Source organism: Cylas formicarius, unplaced genomic scaffold (assembly GCF_029955315.1).
Source record: "Cylas formicarius isolate icCylForm1 unplaced genomic scaffold, icCylForm1.1 PGA_scaffold_10__41_contigs__length_53128322, whole genome shotgun sequence".
In the NCBI taxonomy this organism is placed as follows: Eukaryota; Metazoa; Arthropoda; class Insecta; order Coleoptera; family Brentidae; genus Cylas; species Cylas formicarius.
The window spans coordinates 24,664,831-24,688,455 of NW_026844214.1; the positions used below are offsets into that span (position 1 = coordinate 24,664,831).

Sequence of the window (23,625 nt, forward strand, 5' to 3'; positions counted from 1 at the left end):
CGACCCCGACAATGCAACCGTTTACTCACGACTCGTAGTACAATACGCGGCCCGGCAGGTAACGGCCGTGGATCGCCCTAGGAAAACGTACCGCATCACGGTTTACAAAAAAACCTAAACTAAACTGCGATATAAAAAAACTCGCATATAGAACACATTCACTGACCTGGCCGTCAGAATTGACAAACGACCAATTCAAGGTGTGGAACATATCTTCGAAATCATCCGATTGCTTTCAAACCCGTGCGGTAAAATCTCGGAAATATCCGAAGTGGCTCGGATCCGTGGGAAACGAAATTGAAGTGGTAAAGTGACGCTTCCCACACGCTAGATCGGTGTGTAATTTGGTATTTTACAAACGGGAGTGGAAAAAATTATTTTCGACAAGGCAGAAAGTATTATCGTAGTACCGGTTGACCCACACAACCATGGCAACCATGAACTGTTTATGTCCATCATTGATAAAAAAAATTATTACACTTTTACCTGAATCAAAGTTACTTTCTTTTGGCAGCATATCGCATTCTCTATCGGACAGTGTTCCCTAATTGCTGGCAAGCTTTCAGGCAAGCTCCCTTGTGCTGGAAAGTTGCAAACGACTCCTTAAAAATATGCATGACTTCGATATCAGAAGCAATATAATTGTGGCCTGAAGCTGTGGTTGGAGTTTTGCTCTTCTGCTGTGTGGTAATCGTTTTGGAATTGTTAACGTTGCAATTAAACAATGTAACTTCTTATAGTTCTGTAAATTCGTATCGATCAGCTATAACACACACAGATAGCTGGTCCTAGTTTAGCTCAGAATTTTAGAATCCAACGATTTTTTAACGGAACTTACATGTTCAGTCCCAGCTTACCCAAATACGAAAATAAATCGGACCCTTGTGTTGTCTTGGGTTACTTCAAACAACTAAAAAATGTTAAGATTAGTCTTCAAATGCTTACACAAAAATGTGTTGCACTTGCAATTTTATTGATAGCAATTCCTAATTAAAACAATTAACAATTATATGGCCGAGACCCTTTGGACTTATCTAGATAAAACTAAAACTCTTAGTTTAAAACTGTTAATGAAAAAACTTTCCGTAAAGCTTGTACCCAAACGTTAAGTAGTTGGATTAACATTATTTTGCGTAAGAGTCGTATTGATATGAATAAATTCACAGGTTATAGTGTAAGCCGTGCTGTTATATCAGCTGACAATAGAAAAGAATTAAATTACGACATTATTCGGAAGGCTGCGGGTTGGTCAAATAATTCTGTATTTCCGACAAAACGTTCGCAGAAACTGTACTTACTATTATTAGCTGTTCTGTATTTTTTGTAATTTATTTCAATTTATCTTAGATTTGAGGTTTGTTTTCATATATATTTTTTGATATTTTTGTTCAACACAATGCTGAGGTATTGTACGACCAAAAATATTGTGCATTTGTTCCTTTGACGTTTTAAGTATTTTACAGTACCTTAAGCGCAGACCTTCGCAGGACCGTGGTAAAACCCATTCCAATATTTGTATTAACTTGAGATTTTTATTTGAAACGTAAATGGACCGTTTTAAATTTAATTAAGCATTGATGCTGCGGGGTATTCTCGAATAAGTAGAAGCGTTTATTTTAACATCAGGTGATATGTATCGTTCTTAAGAGTTTAATCTAATTTGCAGTATGTTCGTATATATTACAGATGTATTTCATTGTGATCCTTCCAGTAAATATGTATTTATGTACCTGATTCTCGAACTTTGACCCTGCGAGGCTGTTTTCACTGGATAGTTCAAATGGTAAGAGTAAATACCTGTAGTATAGGTAGATAAATTCCTAGGATGGTTCCGGAATGGTTACGGGTAAGAATATGCTCGGCAGGGTGTTCTAGAAGGGGTCACGGTTTTGGAATAATAAACAGTAGGCAAAGTTAATGATAACTAACCGCGACACAGGTCCTCTACTTGTCACCAATATGGGAATCAGTCATCCGAAATGGTGTTTATGCCCTCATTTCGCTCCGCCTCTCTCAAACAATATAAAAGCAGGTACAGAGTAAAATTTGAGCCAGTTTCAGTCAAGCTCTGAAGAAGTCAACAGGATGATTCGCGAAAGGTTAGCTAGTTCGAGTCAACAAAAACCGACGGAGAGAGAGAGAGAGAGATTAAAATATAAGTATTATATAAATTTTACCTTCAAATTCTTATTCAAATTACACTTTCTTTTTCTCTCTCCTCCATTCCCTAGTCGAAATTTTCTTCAGCCCACGGTCTAAACATAACCACACGACACTACTAAAATCAAAATACCTACTTGTATTGATAAACGTTTATAAATTAGCTTTTATTGGTATATATCTCAGTATGTTGAGGATAAAGAACCTTCCATTTATGATGTGCTATACTAAGTTACGGGTTTAGGAACGATCAGATGTTTACGATACCCTAATGGTATTTTGACATTTGTCAGTTCAGATAGATGTACACGTGTTCTATATTCATTACGCAACTTATTGAATACATACGGTTATTAAACACTCGCTCTGCTGCGCTCCGCTCGTATCCAATTCAAACTGGAGACTAAAGTGGCGTTTATCAAATCTATAAACTATTAATTGTTGATATATTGAAGACTAGAGAAAAACTTTTTTTAGCTTTTTTTGTTCGCATAAGCGATTATGTTTTAAAATGTAATTACTTCATAATGGCATTGCAACATAAACACCATTTTATTATTGTAAAAATAATATTTAGACATCTGAAATAAATAACTGAGTTTTTTTAAGCGGCGGCAGCCCTAGAACATAATGTTTATGCCCACAAACTAATTTAAAATAATTTTTTTCTTACACAGGGCGTTTGGTAAAAGGCGGATCAACCTTGGCGAAAATATAGATATTTTCTTAATTGACCGGTGCCCTGAATGTCACTGATACAATACAATACAAAATCCGAATGCGAATTGGAAAACCAGCGTCTTAGCTTCGTCCTTGTTGACTGTTCCGTATGCTAACTATCTATTTCCAACGAAATCCAAAACAGGCCAATAAATACAATAAAAAATTGCAAGAATAAGCTCAACGCCAGCAGCGCATATTCATTCAACGACCTGTTATTAAGACCTAACTGTTCTCTGATATTCCGTACGCGTAGAGATCAAGATATCTCTTTGATTTAACTGGTACCTTATTTTTCAATTAATGAGTAATTGAAGCCAAAGTTCCAGCGCCGCAAGAAGCCGTTATTGTTTAAATTTAAATAAAATCATAACCATGACGTACGTTAACTGCAACTCCTATGAACTCCTATGTGCTCTAACCAAAAAGATCTAGTCAGATTTTAGATCAAAAATAATTTCCAATTTTTGGGCCCGAATGTCAATTTTAAGTCATTTCATTTATTATGTACGGGGCGGCCCGTTCTTTATAGGATGATCCCTTACCTCAAGAATATAAAAAAAAGGGAAGAAAAAAAGTTGCTTATAATTTTAAATTATTATAATGCTATGTGTACATGTTTTAAAATGAATGTCCTGTATATTCAGACATTTGTGAATTCTTCGGAACATTCTAGACATGTTTTGTAAATATAATAACATTACAGTTTTAACATATTTTGAATTTTGCAAAAGCGACGTTTGCATCAATTTCTACGACTGAAAACGTTTTTATATATTTAGGGTTGATTTCTTTATAGAATACTTTAGTGGTATTGATATTGATATTTTAAAAATAAATAAATACAGTGTGGACAAAAACATTACAAATTTTTAAGAAAAAAATCGTTAAAAGACATTTTTCCATATGAAAACACCCAAATTTTTTAATTTTATCATATTTAGAATTTTGAAGAATGGCGACTTTGTATAAGGCTTATTGTTTCAAAAAGTAATAGATTTGGAAATGTGAGCAATAAAACGTTTTTCCACAGTAAAAATGTCCTTAATTGGTCAAAAATTTGCAAAATGAGACAGAAAAAAAACAATCGAGCACAAAGGAAATGGCAATTACTATCTACCGTTGTTTGACATTTTTTATAAATCTTATTAACAGTTGCTTTTGAAAAACGTTTTGTAGACCGGCAATTTTTTTTTATTTAAAATAACCATAACAATAAAAAATGAATAAGTTAAGTGACATAAAAATATCCAACATTGATTTCTAAGCTAAAGTTGCTAATATTTCTAAATTTGCACATAATTTCTTCAAATAGGCAAATTTATACAAAGTCAATCTTTTTTAAAAATCCGAAATACGACAAAATTATAAAAATGGGATATGACCTTTTTCATCAACCTGTAATTAATTATTTTTAAAATATCAACACAGACTACTAAATGAGATGCCCTTATATAAGGAAATTAACTCCAAATATATACGAAAGGCTTTCAGTAAAATTCTAACATATGTAAGAAACGGTAACACAAAAGGATTTAAGTCTGGGGAACGAGCCGACCAATAATAACTCCCATCCCTTCCTATGCAGTGATACAGACTATTTAAAAATGTAGCAAATTTAAGCTGAAATGTGCTACCGCACCATCATGCATGTTATACATGTGTGAACAATTAAATCATTAGATAATAATTTTTTCATTTAATTAGTCTTATTTTATAGTGAAATGAACTGAGCAATGGCAAATAGGAAACGCCTTAAGTAGTGGTGTTGCCCACTGCACACAGATTTTTTTTCTAATAATTTTATTCATTATTGTTTATTGTGTTAAAACTTTAATTTTTTTATCGGGAAACGGTATAAATTTTGCTTAAATTTAGTTAAGAAGAAGATAGGAGTAGTCTAACTAATTCCATCCACTCAAAAAATAATAAAATAGAAAGTGTATTTTTATAATAGTAATTCCGTAGTTGTAATTCTATCTACTATAGTTTTTAAGATAAAAAATAAAAACATTATTTTATGTAACAAACTACCCTTAAATTTAAGCAAGTAATCACCCCCTTAAGTTTTTCGCATTTATTGCGAATTACACTGGATATACCCATCAAAGTACCCATCATATGGGATTTTTTATTATTATTAACTAATTTAATTTTATATTAACTAATAATTTAATTTAATTATTAACTAACTGTTTGTTGTTAATTAAATTGAATTGAGTTGAAATAATCGACTAAACTTTATTTGGTTTTAAAATGTTAAAACTAATTTGAAAATTTTCATTGATATCGAGTGTTTAAGATAAATTTCAAGAAAAACTATTAAAGTATTCAGTATAGTCCGTTTAAGTAGTTTGAGTTTGATTAGTGGAAGTTTTCAAAAAATAACTTTTTAATATATTTTATAAAAAAAAATGATTTATCCATCATTTTTGGTGCTTTTTGATGATTATATAAATAAAAGATTTCCACGTAATAATGAAAATATTTAATTTAATTTTATCCATGTCATACAGATTATTCATAAATCAAAAGTAAATCAGCAAGTTGGTATTCATTAGTTTTCACAATAATTTAAAGTTTTTCGCTTTTTCAGGAAATAAAAATATATTTTCCAAATGTAGTATATATTTTAAGTCTTAATACTCCTGATAAATACATACCGACCAATATTTTTTCAAATGTTAATAAATAAATATTTTGAATTTCCAAGTACAATGCTCATTTTCCTAAAGTTTTTTTAACCAAAGACGATAGCCGTATCAGCGATTTATTTCCGTCACTTGAGTTGTGACGTCACCGATCCCCGACGATGGATTGATTTTAATAGTGATAGTGATATTTATGAAAATATCTGTTGTATCTATCACAACGGTCGAAGAGATATTTCGAGACATGTTTATATTCCAAAAATCAATTTTAATAAGTTTTGGTTAGTTGATCAGTTTGGAGATCCCTCCCTGGCGAAAGTAATATTATTGATGTTTTAACAATAATTATAACGTCACTTACAAAAGTCGTAAAGCGACCGACGCGACACCGCTGCGATGCTACTCATTAATCCGCCGACCGGCCATTACCGAGCGTTTTTTTTATGCTCAAACATTCGGTTTGAAATTGGCGCGCACCCGCGACAATATCTTCAACGCAACGCCCGAGCTTTCTTCAAACTCTTTAATTCGCGGTGGTCTACACGCGACTGCCAGCAAGTTCAACGATGACGGTCTTCGAATCGGAAGAACTCGTCCGGGATAGCACACATGGCGTGTGCGTTCCTGATAAATGATACTTTCACAGGTTTAACGACGAATTATGCAGATATTTAAATTTTTATGTTTTTCAATTATTAGGGAATTGAATTTTGCGTACGTTTTTACCGCTTTTTATTGCAGCGAATTTGAATAAATCCGCAAATCGCGTTGCTGGGAAGGAAAATTGCAACATCTCACACCGGTTCGAAATATGGGAACAACGGAGAAAACCCTTTACCTTAAAAAATTCTTGACCTATCCAGCTTGTGTGAGACTTAATTAATTTAAGATCAAAAATTCATTGCTAACGCTCAATTCATTCCCACATTTACGCACGCAGCATGGAGTTTTAATAGACTGATGGTATTTTTTGAATATGCAAAAAATATGACTAATCTTTTGAGCCAATAAATCAAACCGATCCAGGGTAGTAGTAGGAAAATTGAAACACAAAATCTATGAATACCTGTTGTTACATTGTGTACTATATAATTGCAATTTATCTACATATTAAATAAATTGAATAGGCGCAAAATATGAGTAATCTATTGGTCCAATAAATCAAACCGATCCAGGTAGTCCGGGAGCCCTGGACCTTTTTTCAAAATGATAAGCAACCTTTTCCTCTACGAAAATTGTTGTATCAGTTAGCAAACTATACACGCTGGTATAAAATCATGCCAATTTAGTTACCATACCAAAATGATCAGCAACAGTTTAGTTTTTAGCTAAATCTATACATATTGAAATATATAATTTGAAAATAATTTTGGCCTACAATCAAATAGGTTGTATCTATTATTTATTTATAAAAAAAAATTTTTACTATAGCTCGCTAATAATTTTTATAAACAAATGATCACATTGTCCTACAAATAAACTGGTAGGATTTTTCAGTCCTACACTTTAAAGTTGTTGACCTCACGATAATACGTTATTCATCAGCAACTGTAGGACACCAAGATTAAATGAATCTTTATGACATTTTCTATCTAAATCTAAATGTCCTACATAAAAATAAGTAGATTTCGCTAGGCCGACAAAAAATAAGTTGCAAGTTCGACTCTTGAACATTATTCCTGCTTAACCTCCAAATTACGGTCTAACCTATAAATTTAGTTGAGCGATTAACTTTTTTTTGTTCAAATGAGTTTAATTAAGTTGTTTCACTATTATTTTTTAATTTAAGAAATCAACATTTACTTTTTTTCATTTTTTTTTTCACGCCCGATTTTTGTTTATACTTGTCTTTAATTCATGACAGTATTTGATCGACAAACTTTTCAAAAAGTAAGTGGGTGATTATATGGATGAAGTGAAAGAGGAGAGGATAAATAAATCAATTTTTTTTTCTGTTGACTTTAGTCGATAACAAATAATAGATACTTTTTACACGCAAGATAAATGTCTTTAGTAAATTTTTTTATCGTCTCTCTTTTTTTACGAAAATTAGGTTTATCACGGAGTATATGACAAAGAAAACACTCCATGATCACTTTCACAATTAAATGTAATAAAAGAAAATTAATTAACAAGTGTTGACAAGCCAAGTAAACAAAACTTTTTAATGCACAATGTATGTTGTATGCGTATGCTGGATACTACGTTGGTATGTTACGCGCATGCGCGTTGATGCGAATATATACCGCCGATTTGATATAATATGTGTATGTATACATATACACGTATATTCGAAAATACACGTATGAATATGTAACCACGTTTAAGTTAGGGGCAATTTTCGAAATTTTCCAGTGTAGGACTGAAAAAACTTACCATTTTATTTGTAGGACAAATGTTGTTTTATCTGTTATTATCTGAAAACTTAGTTAAAAAATAAGCTGTTGCTGGTCACTTTTACATAATCAATTTGACATGATTTGATACCTGTTCATTCTTTCAGCTACCTGTTTTGCAAATTTTCGCAAAATAATAAATAGCTGGGCGTCTTATTAAAACGAATCCACTCACAAAAATCTAGGCGGTTGAGGATGGTTTTTAAAAATAGTTTGGTACAACAACTTTAAAGTGTAGGACTGAAAAATCCTACCAGTTTTGTTGTAGGATAATGTAATCATTTGTTTATAAAACCTATTAGCAAGCTACAGTAAAAAATTTAGCGTGTTGCTCATCACTTTTTATAAATAAATAATAGATACAACTTTGAGGGGCCACCCTATACCAAACCTATTTGTTTGTAGGCCAATTTCAATATCTATAGATTTAGCTAAAAACTAAACTGTTGCTGATCATTTTGGTATGGTAACTAAATTGACATGATTTTATACCTGCGTGTATAGTTCGTTACCTGATACAACAATTTTCGTAGAGGAAAAGGTTGGGCGTCTTGATGAAATGAAACGATTTTCAAAGAATTAGCTTGTTGCTTATCATTCTGAAAAAAGGTCCACGGCTCCCGGACTAAGGGTAGTAGTAGGAAAAGTGAAACACAAAATATATGAATATATTCTGTTGCATTGTGTACTGTATAATTGTAATTATAGAAATAATAATTGCATATTAAATAAGTTTGAATCTGTGCTATCACTTTGTCGTTATGAAATTATGCACTTTGAATTCATAACAAAAGTATATTATTATATTATTCCTCTTCTTCTTAAACTCGAGGGCTTTTTGGCGCATTCTTAACATCATCCAAGGACATAATTATTTAACACTATTGTAATTATATAAATAACTACATATTAAAAAAGTTTGAATCGGTGCTATCACTATCATCCAAGGACATAATTGTTTTCCAATTGATATTAATTCACACTAAGTTTAAATACATCAATTACATGGGCGTACATTTTTCGGTTTATATTACTAAGTCTAACTTCTTCAAAATAAAGGCCATGCTGACTAAGGAACCATTGCATTACATCTTTTTTGCTGCTGACGTTGGTAGTGTTTTAGAAAAAGCGTTTTGATATTATCATAAACTATTACGTTGCATGGGATATTTTGAAGAAGAATTTTTTTTACCCAATTTTAAAAAGGTTCACTTGTTATGTACTTATGGTTAATTAATTTCAACATTAAATATATTAAGCGTACCACAAAAAAATACACTTCACCATAACCTTCCAATAGCAATGAGACCGAAAGCAATCCTTCACGTGCCACTGTAGACCTTCCTTACATTCAAAACACCACTAACCACATATCAAAAGAAATATAATGCCAAGACCAGATTTACCACTTGTCCAAAAATCAATCAACATCTTCGATCCGTCAAACAGCATTTCATGCATATGCGGCAATGAATACATTGTAAAGACTGGACGAAAAATATTAACTAGAGTCAAAGAACACGAAAGAGCCTTACGACTAAGACAAATAAACTCATCAGCAGTTGCCGACTATAAACCGGACATAAAACTAAACTTCTTGCATGTAATCAATTCTTATACCAATTGGAGAGGCTATAGAAATCTATAAACAACCAAACAATCTTAACCCCGGCTCAGGTCTTTATCTGTCACGAATATGGGAATCAGTAATCAAACAATAAATAAGCAGGTACAGAGTAAAATGCGAGCCAGTTTTAATCAAGCTCTGAAGACGCCAGCAGGATGATTGGCAAAACGTCATCAAGTTCGACTCAGCAAAAACCGACGCAGGAGGAGTCCAGAAGTTTTGTAAAAAATATAAAAAATATTGTGCTAATTCTTGAAATAGTTACAAAAGGCAATAGCAAAAATTATCTACATAACTTAGAAGATTCAAGTCTCATTTCAGACAATGCTCTGAAGAAGCCAACGTCAACGATAAAGAGTACAAACAAGACGCAGGAGAAATCCAAAAGCAGTGCATCCTCAAGTTTCACAGTTTGCGAAAATATCTTCGACGGTTTCCAGGGCTCGCCTACCATTAAATATGTGCGGTGTAATAGTTGCCTGTCTTCCGATTGAGCAACTCAACGAGGAAGCAGCAAGGGTAAGAAATAAAGATTTTAAAAGATTTGGGTCATTTCATTTCAAAGCTTTAATAAAACCGCTGCAACTTTTGCTTAGGTAAAACTCTTTGTGAATGCACAGCTTCTGTAACAATAAACTTTGATGACTTGCACACAAAAGTTACTGAAATCGTTTAGTGTTCTTGCACGTAAATGCTGTGTTAAATGAATCTACATCCTTTAAATGAATTGTAAATGTGCTTTTGTTAACTAATAACAGTAAACAGGTGCGGGAAGTGTTATCATTTAGTTGAAGGCTGTTTCTTAAGATGCTGCGCGTTCTCGTATTAATGATTGCGGTAAGGTCCTAAACTTCAATCAGCTTAGTGGTGATAACATATTGTTTTTAGGTGAACCACTGCCTTGCATTCCTTGGTAAGTCATCGTAAGTGTGAAAATATGCGTAATATCTAACTAAAGTCATATTATCATAATAATAGAATATTATGCAATAAATATGATTAACGTTATTTTAGTCATGAGCTTTGTTAGGCAACAAATATTCTTTCTACTATTTAGTCTGAAAAACCAAATTGTGCGAACAAATTAAGACAATAAGAACGTTTTTCCGCCCCTGAATCGTGTAGTTGAAAATATAACATAAATTTTCAATTAAAAAAATAGACTCAGTCAAAATGCCTCAAGCAAATGCCGACGTTATCCTAAAACAGGCCTTTCCTAACAAACGTTCATTTTAGAAATGTTTGCTTTCTTTAGAAATAAAAACCAATAATCAATAACAAATTTGTTTTTATATTCTCTTTCTAGCTTGAAAAAAAAAATCGTTTTTGAGTGATCAATTTTCAGGTCAAAACGATTAGAATTTTGAGAGATTTTCAACAAGTCACATCGTATATACATTTATTTATACTGTTTTATTAAGGTGAAAAAATTATCATGCCTATTTTTTGTTGTAAATTTTAAAATTTATAAACATGTTGGTTTGTTGTATATTTCTTCCTGATTGAGACTGGCGGCCTAGTTTCAACTGCAACATTTCCAACATTTACAAATTTTAAAAAATGTAAATTCTTACAATGGAGTTGTTCATTTTAAGGGACTTGGTTTTTCTGTAATCTTTCCTTGTACATTTTCTAGAGCAATATGAAACAGATCAACACCGTCACCGACAAGAGATAAATGACATGGTCGAATTAACCAAAGCCAAACAAATGATCTACAAAATGAAGAACGGTATCGGCGGTGTTACGGTGGTCATACATCGTCCAAGCGGTAAGCCGGCTGTTATGAACCCTGAAAAAGTAGCGAAGCGTTTTTCAGAAAATAGTTAACTTTTTCATCTGTAGCCAGTAGTTGGTTCTCAAACAATCTATATCAATAAAAGAACATACACGGTATTACAATACATATCCCACAGTCACACCACTTGAACAACAGTTATAAAGATTTTGAATGCCGTCGAACTCTTTTATTTGGTCGGTCTGGTTCTTGTTCAATTTTTTCCAGAAGTCTTCTTAAAGTACTCTCTGAAAAAACAAAAGCATATCAGAGGTTTTTATACTCTCAAGATATACTCCAAGACCAACGTTGTTTTTTTTAAGTAGAATAATGTTGAACTTTTAACACTAAACGGCATTCATCTGGATATTGACGCTTTCTAGTACTATTTTAATCTTGCAAAATATTCTTCATAACTGAAGGTTGCTGCCTTCCCAGTAGAATAATTCAATATAAATTAATAAAACCAGAAGGCACGTTTGTATCAACTTAAAGCAAAAGAACCTTAGACCAATAAAAAAGTAATTAACACGGACTTTCATTGATGGTTAATAAAAAAATATATTTTTAAAAAATTGTAAGTGATTATTGAAATGTTGATGAAATAAATCATTTTTAATTCATGATTATTTTTTAGAAAACACATAAATAATTAGAAATAGTAAATAAAACCAAATCTAGAAAATTAGAAGAGGTAGGGCCTAGGCATTTTCAGAAAATGCTACTGGATTTATCTAATTATACAATTAAAGTAGTACAGCATAGTAATTATCCCAGTATACTTTAATAAATTCGGGAGAAATAAATAAAATATGCATGAAATTTGACACAAGATTCAAAAATGGATTTAACAAATGGGGATCTATTTTTAAAAAGGACTTCCGTTTCATTCTATTTCAGGGCACAAATTCATCCACCGCAACAAGTGGATACTGACCTGCAATGGAGAAATTTCTCCCGTGAACGGCCATTGCAACGGCGACGCCCTCGAGTCTCTTACTGCTTTAAAACCTCAGAGGCCAGCAGATTTTTGTTTTGTCAAAAATTTCGCGAGCGCCAATCAAAATTTGTGCCTGTCGACGCACCCCGTGAGGATGTGGTTGGAAAACAACCGAACCAAATGCGAGAGCGTCAGCGGATTGTTTCCGGTTTACGTCGTTAAAATAAACGACTACTTGAGGATGTGCGAAAAGATATCCAGCGACGTCGTATATATTTATTTCAGTAACCCGCGGGATATCGATCACGTGGAAATACCGAATGGTAACGATTACGTGAAATGCGACAACAAAGCCGGCCAGTCCAAAAACGAAAGCCTCAAACACGGCTTTCGGGTTAACGAACCGGGAATATGCGTGTTTACAGAAAACGATAACATGTCGCTAAAACTTTTAGACTTTTTAAAAATGTAGATTAACATAGGTAAAAGAAGTGTCACCAAACCATTGGACCACGGCACTCGATTTTCATTCTCCAAATATATACTAAAAGTGATTTATATGGAATTTTATATGGCAGTCAATTTAATCAAAGTTATTATTGTTATTATCAAAGTTATTTTTAACTAACCCGTCTTTAAAAATAGGGCTTTTTTCAATTTTTCAAAATGCCGACGAAACACTTACCATTGCAACTTGTCTCGAAGTTGAATAACAATGGTTTACTAATATTTCGTTGTTATTGAGTAAAAAGTAAAACATAATCTTATCAGTTTTAAAACACCACATTATTAAATACCAGGATTTTAAATTGGCCGGTTTACCTTTTTTTTTTTCAAATTTCTAGGACGGTACATTTCCCTAACACCTACCAACAGACTATTTTCTACAGAGTGATTTAATAAAACATGTTAAATATCTCAGAAACGGTGAAATGTTGGTATGGGTTTTCTGTAAATTAACAGAAGATTGACACGGCTTTTCACTGATGGTTAAAATCAAAATAATAATTTAAACAAATTGTAAAATGGATTACTCAAATGTTGATGAAATAATAATTATTAGTTATTGTTTCAGAAAACACTAAGTAATTGGAGATAGTAAAACAAAATTCATCGAATGTTCTTCACACTTCACAGTATTATTGTTAGTAACGAAATTAACAAATATGGTTGCATGTTTTAAACATTTATTGAATACAAAGTAAAACAAACTTAAATATTTTAATCACTTAAAAAAGATTAATATAAAAATCGATAAATAGAGTGCACGATACCATTAATTACTACCTAATATCACACCATGCTCAGAGAGCCCGGAGATATATTAATAAAAAAAATAAGAAACTGGGAATGTAAAAAAACTGAACTAGATTTAACATAGCTGCAAAGAAATAAAAGTCAATAAATGAAAAAAAAAAACAAATTGTTAACCTTCTAAATGAATTAATGATCACAAATCAAATCACACTTGGTATAACTGATTCATTGTCAGTAAAACTTAAATCACAATTTTCACAAAACTAATTAACAAAAACCACATCCACATTATTTATCATCAATTCCAGAAGAATAATATCGCTTCTTACGTCAGGGATGACGTTCGCAGGATGGTGGATTAAAGTGGGAGCAAACACGGTTGCCAAATTTAGGGCGTTCATTTTATTTATGGGGGAATGCAAGGCGACCCTAGATAACAAAATTCTTCAATGACATTCTAACAAACCTCTTACTTAAAAGGTTTTTACCTATTTAAGTGCTCAATCACAAATTTAAGGGTGTCATAATGGGGTTTGGGAAGTGACAACAATGCATGCTTAATAGAGGGCAACTGAGATTCCAAGTTGTTGTTTTCTGCAAAAGTCCCTGCATAAAATGCTTTTTTGAGCAATGCAAACTTACGTATTGCATCAATGAGCCTTGGATGGACCTCAAATGTTATCAGAGGCACTGGTAATATCCTCAAATAGAGCTTCAAGGCCCCTGTTATAACATTTATGCTGGGATATCGTTTGACACTTAAATCCGCCTTCTCACCGTCTACAAACAATGATAATAATTAATTTAGAAAACAAATTTCATCTGATTTACCTTTATCGAGCGCCATTTTGATTGCATCTATCTCATCAGCAAAACCACTTAACCTATAAATACCTTCTGTATAAAGACCTCGGGCCTCTACTTCAGTGATGCACTTAGTAACAACAAAAGGGAGCTCTGCCTTATAGGCACTCAACAGTGTCGTCAGTTCTATTCCAAATACACCTCTCAAATATTTCAAATCTGGAACGCAATCATTTGCAAAGTTTTCGGAGCATTTAACTAAAAAAAAATTTCCTTAAATTGAAGATTTGTACAAATAAATATTTCTCACTGTGTGCAATTACTCCACAATCCTCACACTTCTTGCCTTGCAGTGTAAATCCCCATAAGAAGTTTGCACATAATTCACACCAATTCAGTCCTTTGAAAGTAGTAACTTTAAATGTATGCATTTTTTCAGTTTTATCAGGAATGTTTTGCATTGAAGAATGTTGTAAAAGTGGCGAACTTTCGCTGTTTGTACTTCCAAAAACATTTAGGTTTCTTTAATCAACAATAATGTATTATGCAGTATTTTAGAGAGTCACAAACATAGTCTGTTGGAAAGTTATACTTACACAGTATTTTCTTTGGAAAGAGCTTTAAGCTTCCTTTTATTAAGAGTCATGTAGGGACTTTCTTGGTAATTAACAGTGGTCAACTTTTGCAATATAACAGGAGCTTTGAGCTCCAAATACATTGTGATCAATCCATCTGCGACCAGAGATTGTGCACAATCATAACGTTTCTCTCTTATGTAAAGACCAGATTTAGCATCATGGAACAGTTTATAGTGATGAATTTTGTCATTAAATCTTAAACAAAACTTTCAGCATAATACCTAAATTATCCGGTTTGTTACTCACTTGAGGCTTAAAGTATAAAACTGACCATTACCAGATCTACTATCGCGAACTAAATATGCACCATTTGGTTGAGAATGCAACAAATTCGACTCCTCTACATGAGATAGTCTTCCATGGTAATCTTGACCAAAGCAAGGAGGTTTGTAGGGTATAATCTGGTCACATATTATAGGCACTGGCACAGGAGCTTCGAGTTGCATACGATACACTTAAAAAGATCATAAACATAGTCATAAATTTAGTATATGTATGTAGTCATATATTTTAGTATATTAACTACTTACAGTCACTTTTCCAAACTGTATGTATAGGTGACCCGTTTTCAAATACCATTTTTGATTATTTTGAGAGAATATCACATTAAAAAAATAATGGTACGCATAATAATTTGCTTAAATAAAGTGAAAAGTAGATACTATATTAAAAACTTTACGCCTCAAAAAACAAAAATTGTTTACTTCTATTTCTAAAAATATCAAAATCATATGGGCCATAGATCTGGAAAAGTATACATTTAAACCTTTTTTATCTAATCCTAGTTTCAAATTTAATTAAATTCTTGCGGTTTAATGATACGGGAAACATCGATCTTCACAAATTCGCGGAAAAGGCTCAAAACAGAGCAGGATGAGAATGGGAAAATAAAAAATACCGACCAATCAAAGTTGAACTAAAGACTAATCCTCTACATCCAGACGAACGGAAAAGTGGACGGATGAGGTATGACGTCATTGTTCCAAAAATTTGGTGAAATTTACATTATCCTGTAATAGAAATTTACTTATCAAGCAAAATTTATTCATTTATTACATTAACAATTTAAATAATGCAAGAAACTTGCTTCGAAAAGAGTATGCACCGAAATGTCAAGAATTCTCGATGGTAGTCGGCAATGGGCAAATGATTCTAGCGTCATGCCCAACATTTTTTTATAACAATAATTGAGGTGAATTGATTAAACGTCAAAGAATTAAATTTGTAAAAGCGCATTTTAGTTTATTTGAATTGTTTCGAGTCTAGACACAATAATTCAAAACCTTATATGTACCATTACATAATAAAATAATCTTCATAAATAGGAGGACTATCTAAAAATTAGTTCTAACATTTAGGTCTCTGGTCACAACTGTTTCAAAAATGCCTGTTGATATAAAAGAACTTACAGAGGGATGGTTGGAATTAGAAAGTGATCCCGGTTTATTTACACTGCTTTTAGAAGATTTCGGTGTGAAAGGCGTCCAAGTTGAAGAAATTTATGATTTAAATAAACCATTAGATGGTCCTGTTTATGGTTTTATATTTTTGTTTCGATGGGTAGAAGAACGTAGATCGAGAAGAAAAGTAGTTGAACAAACTGAAACTTTTGTAAAAGATGAAGATGTTGTAAACAACATATTTTTTGCTCAGCAAATGGTGCCCAATTCATGTGCTACCCATGCTCTTATATCAATTCTTTTAAACTGTCCAAATATTCATCTGGGAGATACTTTGCAGCATCTCAAAACATACACCCAAGGGATGTCACCAGAAAATAAAGGATGGGCAATTGGAAATACTCCCGAGTTAGCTTGTGCTCACAATTCACATGCAATACCGCAGGCTAAAAGAAGATTTGAGAAAAGCAGTGGAGTTTCTACAGGAAGATTCACAGGGGAAGCTTTTCATTTTGTTAGTTTTGTCCCTAGTGGAGGCAGGCTTTATGAGTTGGATGGCTTGAAGCCATACCCAATAGATCATGGACCGTGTACCAGTCAAAATTGGGCAGACAAATTCAGACATGTAATCCAAGAAAGATTAGGAATCACAGCTGATGAATATAATGAAATTAGGTTTAATTTAATGGCAGTTGTTCCCGATAGAAGATTAGCCATACAGCACAAATTAAAAATGCTTCGAACCAATAAACAAATTGTTCTGGATGCTTTGCAACACCTCCTAAGTATTAAAGACAAGGGAGGTGGTAAAACTGACAACTTAGTTAAATCTCATAATGATGAAGAGGCAGTTTTGCCAATTGAGGAAAGTAAGGATGAAATTAGTACACAGGAAACTGAAATAAAAGCTATTCCTGAAATAAACGAGGGCAAATCTCTGGGTCCACTTGACTATTCTACACCGTTGACAATTCAGACATCTCCAGCTCCAAGTACAAGCACTGATACAAATACTCCTTCAGAGACTGGATCCATTTCAGTTTTAAATTCTCCAACATACAGCTGTAATTGGTCAGGAAATGTACAAGGTAAGATTTACAAAAATGTATTTCGTTACTGGATAAGGTACAGTTGTAGAGGAAAAACCTAGCGAGAAATTGGATAGTTCACCTTCTACAACAGAGGAAGAAAAAAAATCATTAAATCAGGGCAAAACCAAACCTAGTGAAGGCGATTCTTCTGGTGTTGAAAAAAGGAGCCAGGATATTCTTGAACCTCATACATTCGCACCAAAGGACTTACTTGCCCTATTACGAAATTTGGAAAATGAGATTTGCTTATGTGAAATGAATTTGAGTGATGAAAATGACAAGCAAAACAAATACAAGGTTAGAAATGATCTATCTTTTGCTTAATTTAGGCTTAGATTTAAATTTTTAGATCGATGACTCTCGTAGGACTCACAACTATGATGAGTTTATATGTACATTCCTGTCGATGCTTGCTGAACAAGGGAAACTGGCCGACTTAGTAGAGAAAAACTTAGTTATGCCGAAGAGGCCCAGTTCTGGAGCTCCGGCACCTAAAAACGCTAAAACTGCCAAAAAAGAAGGTCTCAGTCCTTCGAAGAAGAAGAAAAAGGGCAGGTCGAAAGTTAGGAGAAAAAGATGAAGCTTTTATATTTTTCAACTGCTGTATATATTAGATATGGATTTAATAAATTAATGTAAAAGTTATTGTAAAAAGCATCGTGTGGGTAGTCTTGACTGCATTTAAATGTGAAAAAAAAAGTGAACAAGCTTAGTTACTAGAAAATCTGTAAGTGAAAGAAGCCAGGTGATGTTAAGAGCGCTTAAGCAGGAAAATTGAAAACTATTATCAAACAAGCCAATAAACAATTTCTTCAAAAAAACTATTTCAATGTATGCTAAATTAACCTTAAATATACGATAATTGCTCCGAAATTAGTGTCAGAGAATACAATAATTAATATATACCGGGTGTACCAGCAAGGGCAACGGAATGTCTTGGAAATTAAAAAATATATATATTAGGCAAATCGGCGAAGAGAAAGTGCTGGAAATTATTTTCAAGTTTTTAAAATATCCACCACAGGGTATAGATGCCATCTCAAATGTTGAAACTCTACTTCTACAAAAATTTTTGAACGTTAAAGCCGAAATAATTCAAATCTTTTAGGTTTAACGCCGTGGGCAAAGAAGATGGTGTCGAATTCGAACAGTTTCTTAAGTAAATGTCCATATTTCCAAAAACGTGTAACGCATTTTAATAAACTTGGTGCTATCGACAGATTTTTCTAGACCGTCATTCTTACAATGTGTAATCCAATTGCAATTTCTGACCTTGCCACCAGGTGGCATTGTCTGACAATCGCAAAAAAATTATTTTTTCGGAAAAAGGATAATTACAACGATGTTGCTTTTTTATATCATGCGACACTCAAATAAGGGCTCAATAATCAGAAAAATCGCATCTCAATATCTTTATCCTAACCTAAAATGTGAATAAGAGAATTGAACTGAGTTGCTATGAATATCTAATTATTTATACCAAATAAAATGCTAATTTATTAATTAGGGTGCCAAATGATTTTTAAAATCAAAATAAAAAGCTATTATTTTTTGTACAGGTATAGACATATAGCTATTAGATAATATACGGTAAAAATTGATTGCGCTGCAGGCGGCATTGATATTTTCATAGCGAAGGAAGTTTGCCATTTTCTTTCTAAACAGCGATTTCCACACACTTACTCTTGCTCCCAGAATATTTAACGAAATGTAGGCATATTTTGAGAAAGTACTGCTGTAAAAATGGTTGTTGAATACCGCAAGGTAAATGATTAAAAATGATATTATAAATCTGGCACTCGCGCATGTTGAATGGACCTCCTCAATTGTTTTTTCATAAGTTCATGTATTTTCGGCATAGACATTGCCTTTATATCTCTAGTATCTCATATAGCTACTAGATATATAGGGGCCCTGTCTATGCTGACAGTACAGGAACTCATGAAGTAACTATGTAATTTTTTTGAGAAGGTCCACACAAAGTGCGCATGCGCGAGATTTAAAGTTTCGTTTTTAACCAATAGCAGCTTTAATGATAAATTCTGACGTAGCACCCATAAGACCTGTTGAGAGTTGTGGTCAACGATTTATGTTTTTACCTTTTTAAGAAAACACAACGAAACTTGCTTTTTATTACTTCCACCATTTTACCAACTCTTCCAGCTTCTTCCGTTCTTAACCTAACGAAACGCTACGTTGCCATGTTATATGTTGCCGATTATTAACCTATTTCTCAACAAGATCTTGCAGCTTTCAACAAACAGCATGGCCGAGAAGCACCTCCTGTAGACAGAAATACCCTTTTCTTATTTTTATTCTAGTAACAATTGAACTTGTAGCTTAATTGCTTTCTTATATTTCCTGTAATTCTTGTACACTAAAATATATTACCCAAACATCCTTCGTAGCTATTTAACTGTACCTAAAAATGTAGGTGATTCTGTTTTGTAAATTCACATGTAAATATTTATCTAAGTCTATTTTCCAGTTTGTTAAATGTCAAATATAATATTAATTAATAATACTATTAAAAATATTAAGTTCAGTAAAAACATATGCACACACGAACACAACTTAAGAACCAATTAGAAAATTTTTGTTCTGAAAAGCATAAACTCTTTAAACGTTATTTTTGCTATCAGGCATTCTAGATATGCAATTCTGTATCTTATTTATGAAAAAATAAAATGTCTTGGATTAAAAACAAAAAGTTTAAGCAATTGGTGTCAGATCACTATTATGTCTTTTTTACTTAGGTGTACAAATTTGATTTTATTTAGTTATAAGAGATTAAAACATATGATAAATGTGTTCAAATTTATTGTTATTTCTGTTTACATATACTTGCTTTTTCTTATTATTTTTTCCCCTACTTGGGATTTAATCCAAAATGTTGCACACGTTGGTCAGCTGATTTTCGGAATATTATAGTAATTTAAACTATTGATAAAAAATAAAGATCTATTTATTTATTTAATAATTTTTGCACAACAAATGATTTTGACCATTTTTTGGTCCAATCGATCACGGATATTTAATTAATCGCGAAAATAACGTGGCCAAATTTCAGTTTGCTCGTTTCAAAAGGAACAGAATTTAAAAATTTGAGATTTTTTGTGGTTCCATTCGGACAGGTACCGAACTCGCACCGATTTAATCTAGACGTCGCCGTCGCATCCAACGATCGATCGCGCTATTTTTGGCACTGCGTACTCGCAAAAAATATATTGATATTTTCAAAATTTTTTTGTCGCATAAGGAAGATTATTATTTCGGCGTTGTATATTTTTTGTTTAGCATTTAATTGTCGCATTCTTTAAATATTCTCTCAAATACTCTAATTTAAATATTAGCTCGTTAATCAAAAAATTTACACGCCACTCTACTCTCGCTCTCTCCCCCCGTCCCCCCGTCAATCCGGTGTTTGCAAGCATTTATATAGGAGTGCCTAATGTCCACTACTAACTAAAATATTTTAAATTTATTTATTTATTGATTAGTTCAAATAATTTTATTAACAAATGTGTTGCAGGAACACAGTCAGTTGCTTTAACGAACATTGATTCTAGCCCTGATGGTAGAGATTCTTCAGTTCTTCTAGCTACCGCTCAAATCAAAGTTTTAGACTCGCTTGGTTACTACAGACCTGTTCGAGCTTTACTTGATCGTGGCAGTCAAGTGAACTTTATAACATCTAAATGTTCTAATAGGCTTGGACTTACTCGAAAGCCTCTCTCACTTTTTGTAAAAGGCTTAGGAAATACCACCTCGAACGTTTCTCAAGAGGTTACTTGCACGTTTATCCCTCGAATGTCCAGTGAACCCCGAATAACCCTTGATTTTGCAGTTATACCCCAAATTTGTGATAACATGCCCAGCTCTGATTTACCGGATGTTAGCTTTAGTAAATTTTCCCACTTAGACCTTGCCGATGATAAATTTAATATTTCAAGTCCCATTGACATGCTTCTTGGTTGCGATGCATTTGGATTTCTCTTTAAGGAAGGCTCTATTTCTTACTCTATCAATGAACCTGTGGCTATTAATACACATCTGGGTTGGATTATTACAGGTCGAGTACCAACATCACCACCAACTCTCTCAAACAATACCCTTTGTTGCACCTCTACACTTTCACTCGAAGAGGTTGTTAATAAATTCTGGCATCTTGAACAGATTCCTCAAATAAACGCCCACTCCCTTGAAGATCTGGCTGCAGAAAAAATCTTCGTTGAAACTTACTCTCGAGTTAATACTGGTCGATACATTCTTCATCTCCCGTTTAAATTCTCTTCTCTACCGGTATTCGATCATTCAAGAGACATTGCCTTACGTAGGTTTTATTCACTTGAACGACGACTCTTGCATAATCCAGAACTCCGCAAAGAATATAACCTATTCATGCAAGATTATTTGTATTCCGGTCATATGGAACTTGTTAAACCTTTGCCACATACTAATCATCAATACTATATACCTCACCATTGTATACTTAGACCTGAAAGTGTAACTACTAAACTTCGCGTTGTCTTTGACGCTTCGGCAAAGGCGGCTAATAACTTATCTCTTAACGACTGTTTCCTAGTTGGACCCAAACTTCAACAAGATATATTCTCTCTACTCCTCCAATTTCGCACTCACTCTGTCGTTATTAAAGCAGATGTTTAGGCAGATACTGATGTCGGAACCTCACAGAGATTATCAGCGGATTGTCTTCAGATTCTCCAAAGACGATCCTATTCAAGATTATAGGCTTAATACTGTCACTTACGGAATCTCTTCCTCCCCCTTTCATGCCATTAGAACTTTAATCTAATTGGCTCAGGACCACGAAGATGAATTTCCTCGAGCTTCAAAGGTTATAAAAACCAACGTTTATGTTGATGACATATTGTCAGGTGCTGATTCTGTCGAAGCAGCTTTGAGCCTTCAAAAGGAATTGATCGATCTCCTTGCATTAGGGGGTTTTCAACTCCGGAAATGGGTTCTTATTTCCAATTTAGATAAATCGCTCTCCCAAGTTCCGGTTTCGCTAGACAAAGAAAGTGATCAAACTATTAAAATTTTGGGTCTGCAATGGTGTCCCACCTCAGATACATTTACTTATAAAATTGATCCCAGACAGCATGCATGTACTAAACGTAACTTACTGTCCGATTTGGCACGAATATTCGATCCTCTCGGGTTCTTAGCTCCCGTTACTGTCTTTATCAAATTACTAATTCAAAAACTATGGTCTTCTGGAATAGAATGGGACGAACTGGCTCCAGAGTCGGTGTCGTCCGCTTGGGCCTTATACAAGGAGAATCTGCCACTCTTGTCCTCTTTATCTATTCCTCGAGAGGTTACCTTCGATGACATGAAATTCTGCGAATTACATGGATTCTGTGATAGTTCTGAAAGTGCCTACGCCGCTGTAATTTATGTACGAGCGGTGCTAGGTAACCAAGCAAGAACTTTCTTCTTGTGTGCCAAATCAAGAATAGCCCCACTCAAGAAAATTTCAATTCCTCGTTTAGAGCTATGCTCGGCTGTACTCTTAGCAGATTTAATCGAAATTGTGATGCAGTCGTATCGAAATATGTTACCCATCAGCTCAGTCTTCGCATGGTCTGATTCAATTGTTACGCTTTCGTGGATTCAATCTTCACCCCATAAGTGGGCAACATTTGTTAGCAACAGGGTTACCCATATTCAGGAAAACGTATCTCCTAGTCAATGGTCTCATGTGTCTACACAAGAAAATCCTGCTGACTGTGCTACCCGCGGCATTGTACCCTGCGAATTACTCACTTAGAAAAATGGTGGGCGGGGCCGTCATTCCTAACTTCCCATTGTGACCCTTGGTCAAACGAGTCTCTAAAGATCAACGAAGTGACATTAGAAAGACGAAAGACGACTCTTACTATTTCGACTACAGAGAGATGTTGCTGGGATAACCTAATAGACCGGTTCTCATCTTTATTAAAATTGAATCGCATTTTCACTTACATAATGCGCTTCATCTCAAAGACTAAAAATCCAACGCTGTTGCTAAATGAATGTTTTTCTCTATCTGAACTCGACCAAGCCCTCTTTATTTATTATTATTTATTATAACAAGGAAATAACTGCACTCTCTAAAAAAGACTCGTATAATTTGAAGTCCTTCCCGAAATATTTTC

The 23,625-nt window shown here is 33.5% G+C and overlaps 4 protein-coding genes across 13 annotated transcripts in view; 2 read left to right on the forward strand and 2 right to left on the reverse strand.

Annotated features, from left to right (window-relative positions):
- LOC132696102 (uncharacterized) overlaps positions 1–6,138 on the reverse strand; it is an 80,536-nt gene extending 74,398 nt beyond the window's left edge. For both annotated transcript variants that reach the window (XM_060660732.1, XM_060660725.1), the window contains exon 1: positions 5,893–6,138. The gene's annotated coding sequence lies outside the window, so the exon portion shown is untranslated. The remainder of the gene's footprint in view (positions 1–5,892) is intronic.
- LOC132696130 (beta-chimaerin) lies at positions 506–15,877 on the reverse strand. Of its 8 annotated transcripts, none has more exons than XR_009617999.1 (8): positions 15,501–15,697; positions 15,217–15,424; positions 14,929–15,165; positions 14,643–14,854; positions 14,360–14,590; positions 14,171–14,308; positions 839–910; positions 506–742 (listed from the first exon to the last, which is right to left on the reverse strand). XR_009617999.1 is itself a non-coding variant. In XM_060660809.1 (8 exons), exons 1-7 carry the CDS (start codon positions 15,547–15,549, stop codon positions 11,491–11,493), a joined length of 1,164 nt encoding a protein of 387 aa, XP_060516792.1. In that variant the 5' UTR covers positions 15,550–15,697; the 3' UTR covers positions 11,223–11,346; positions 11,445–11,490. The 8 variants fall into 8 exon arrangements, 7 of the variants coding, with proteins under 7 accessions (XP_060516804.1, XP_060516792.1, XP_060516784.1 ...); XM_060660809.1 differs by lacking the exons at positions 506–742; positions 839–910 and adding exons at positions 11,223–11,346; positions 11,445–11,579; XM_060660766.1 differs by lacking the exons at positions 506–742; positions 839–910 and adding exons at positions 12,776–13,972; positions 15,737–15,877 and having other exon boundaries at positions 14,017–14,308; positions 15,501–15,682.
- LOC132696177 (uncharacterized) lies at positions 10,281–12,825 on the forward strand. Its single transcript, XM_060660867.1, has 4 exons — positions 10,281–10,391; positions 10,443–10,467; positions 11,191–11,325; positions 12,232–12,825. The coding sequence occupies exons 1-4, from the start codon at positions 10,362–10,364 to the stop codon at positions 12,741–12,743; spliced, it is 702 nt and encodes a 233-aa protein (XP_060516850.1). The 5' UTR covers positions 10,281–10,361; the 3' UTR covers positions 12,744–12,825.
- Positions 15,878–15,963: 86 nt separating the features above from the next.
- On the forward strand, positions 15,964–19,196 carry LOC132696116 (ubiquitin carboxyl-terminal hydrolase calypso). Of its 2 annotated transcripts, none has more exons than XM_060660745.1 (3): positions 15,964–17,458; positions 17,502–17,758; positions 17,811–19,196. In XM_060660745.1, the coding sequence occupies exons 1-3, from the start codon at positions 16,354–16,356 to the stop codon at positions 18,039–18,041; spliced, it is 1,593 nt and encodes a 530-aa protein (XP_060516728.1). In that variant the 5' UTR covers positions 15,964–16,353; the 3' UTR covers positions 18,042–19,196. The 2 variants fall into 2 exon arrangements, with proteins under 2 accessions (XP_060516728.1, XP_060516737.1); XM_060660754.1 differs by having other exon boundaries at positions 17,508–17,758; positions 17,811–19,194.
- The last annotated feature ends 4,429 nt before the right edge of the window (positions 19,197–23,625 follow it).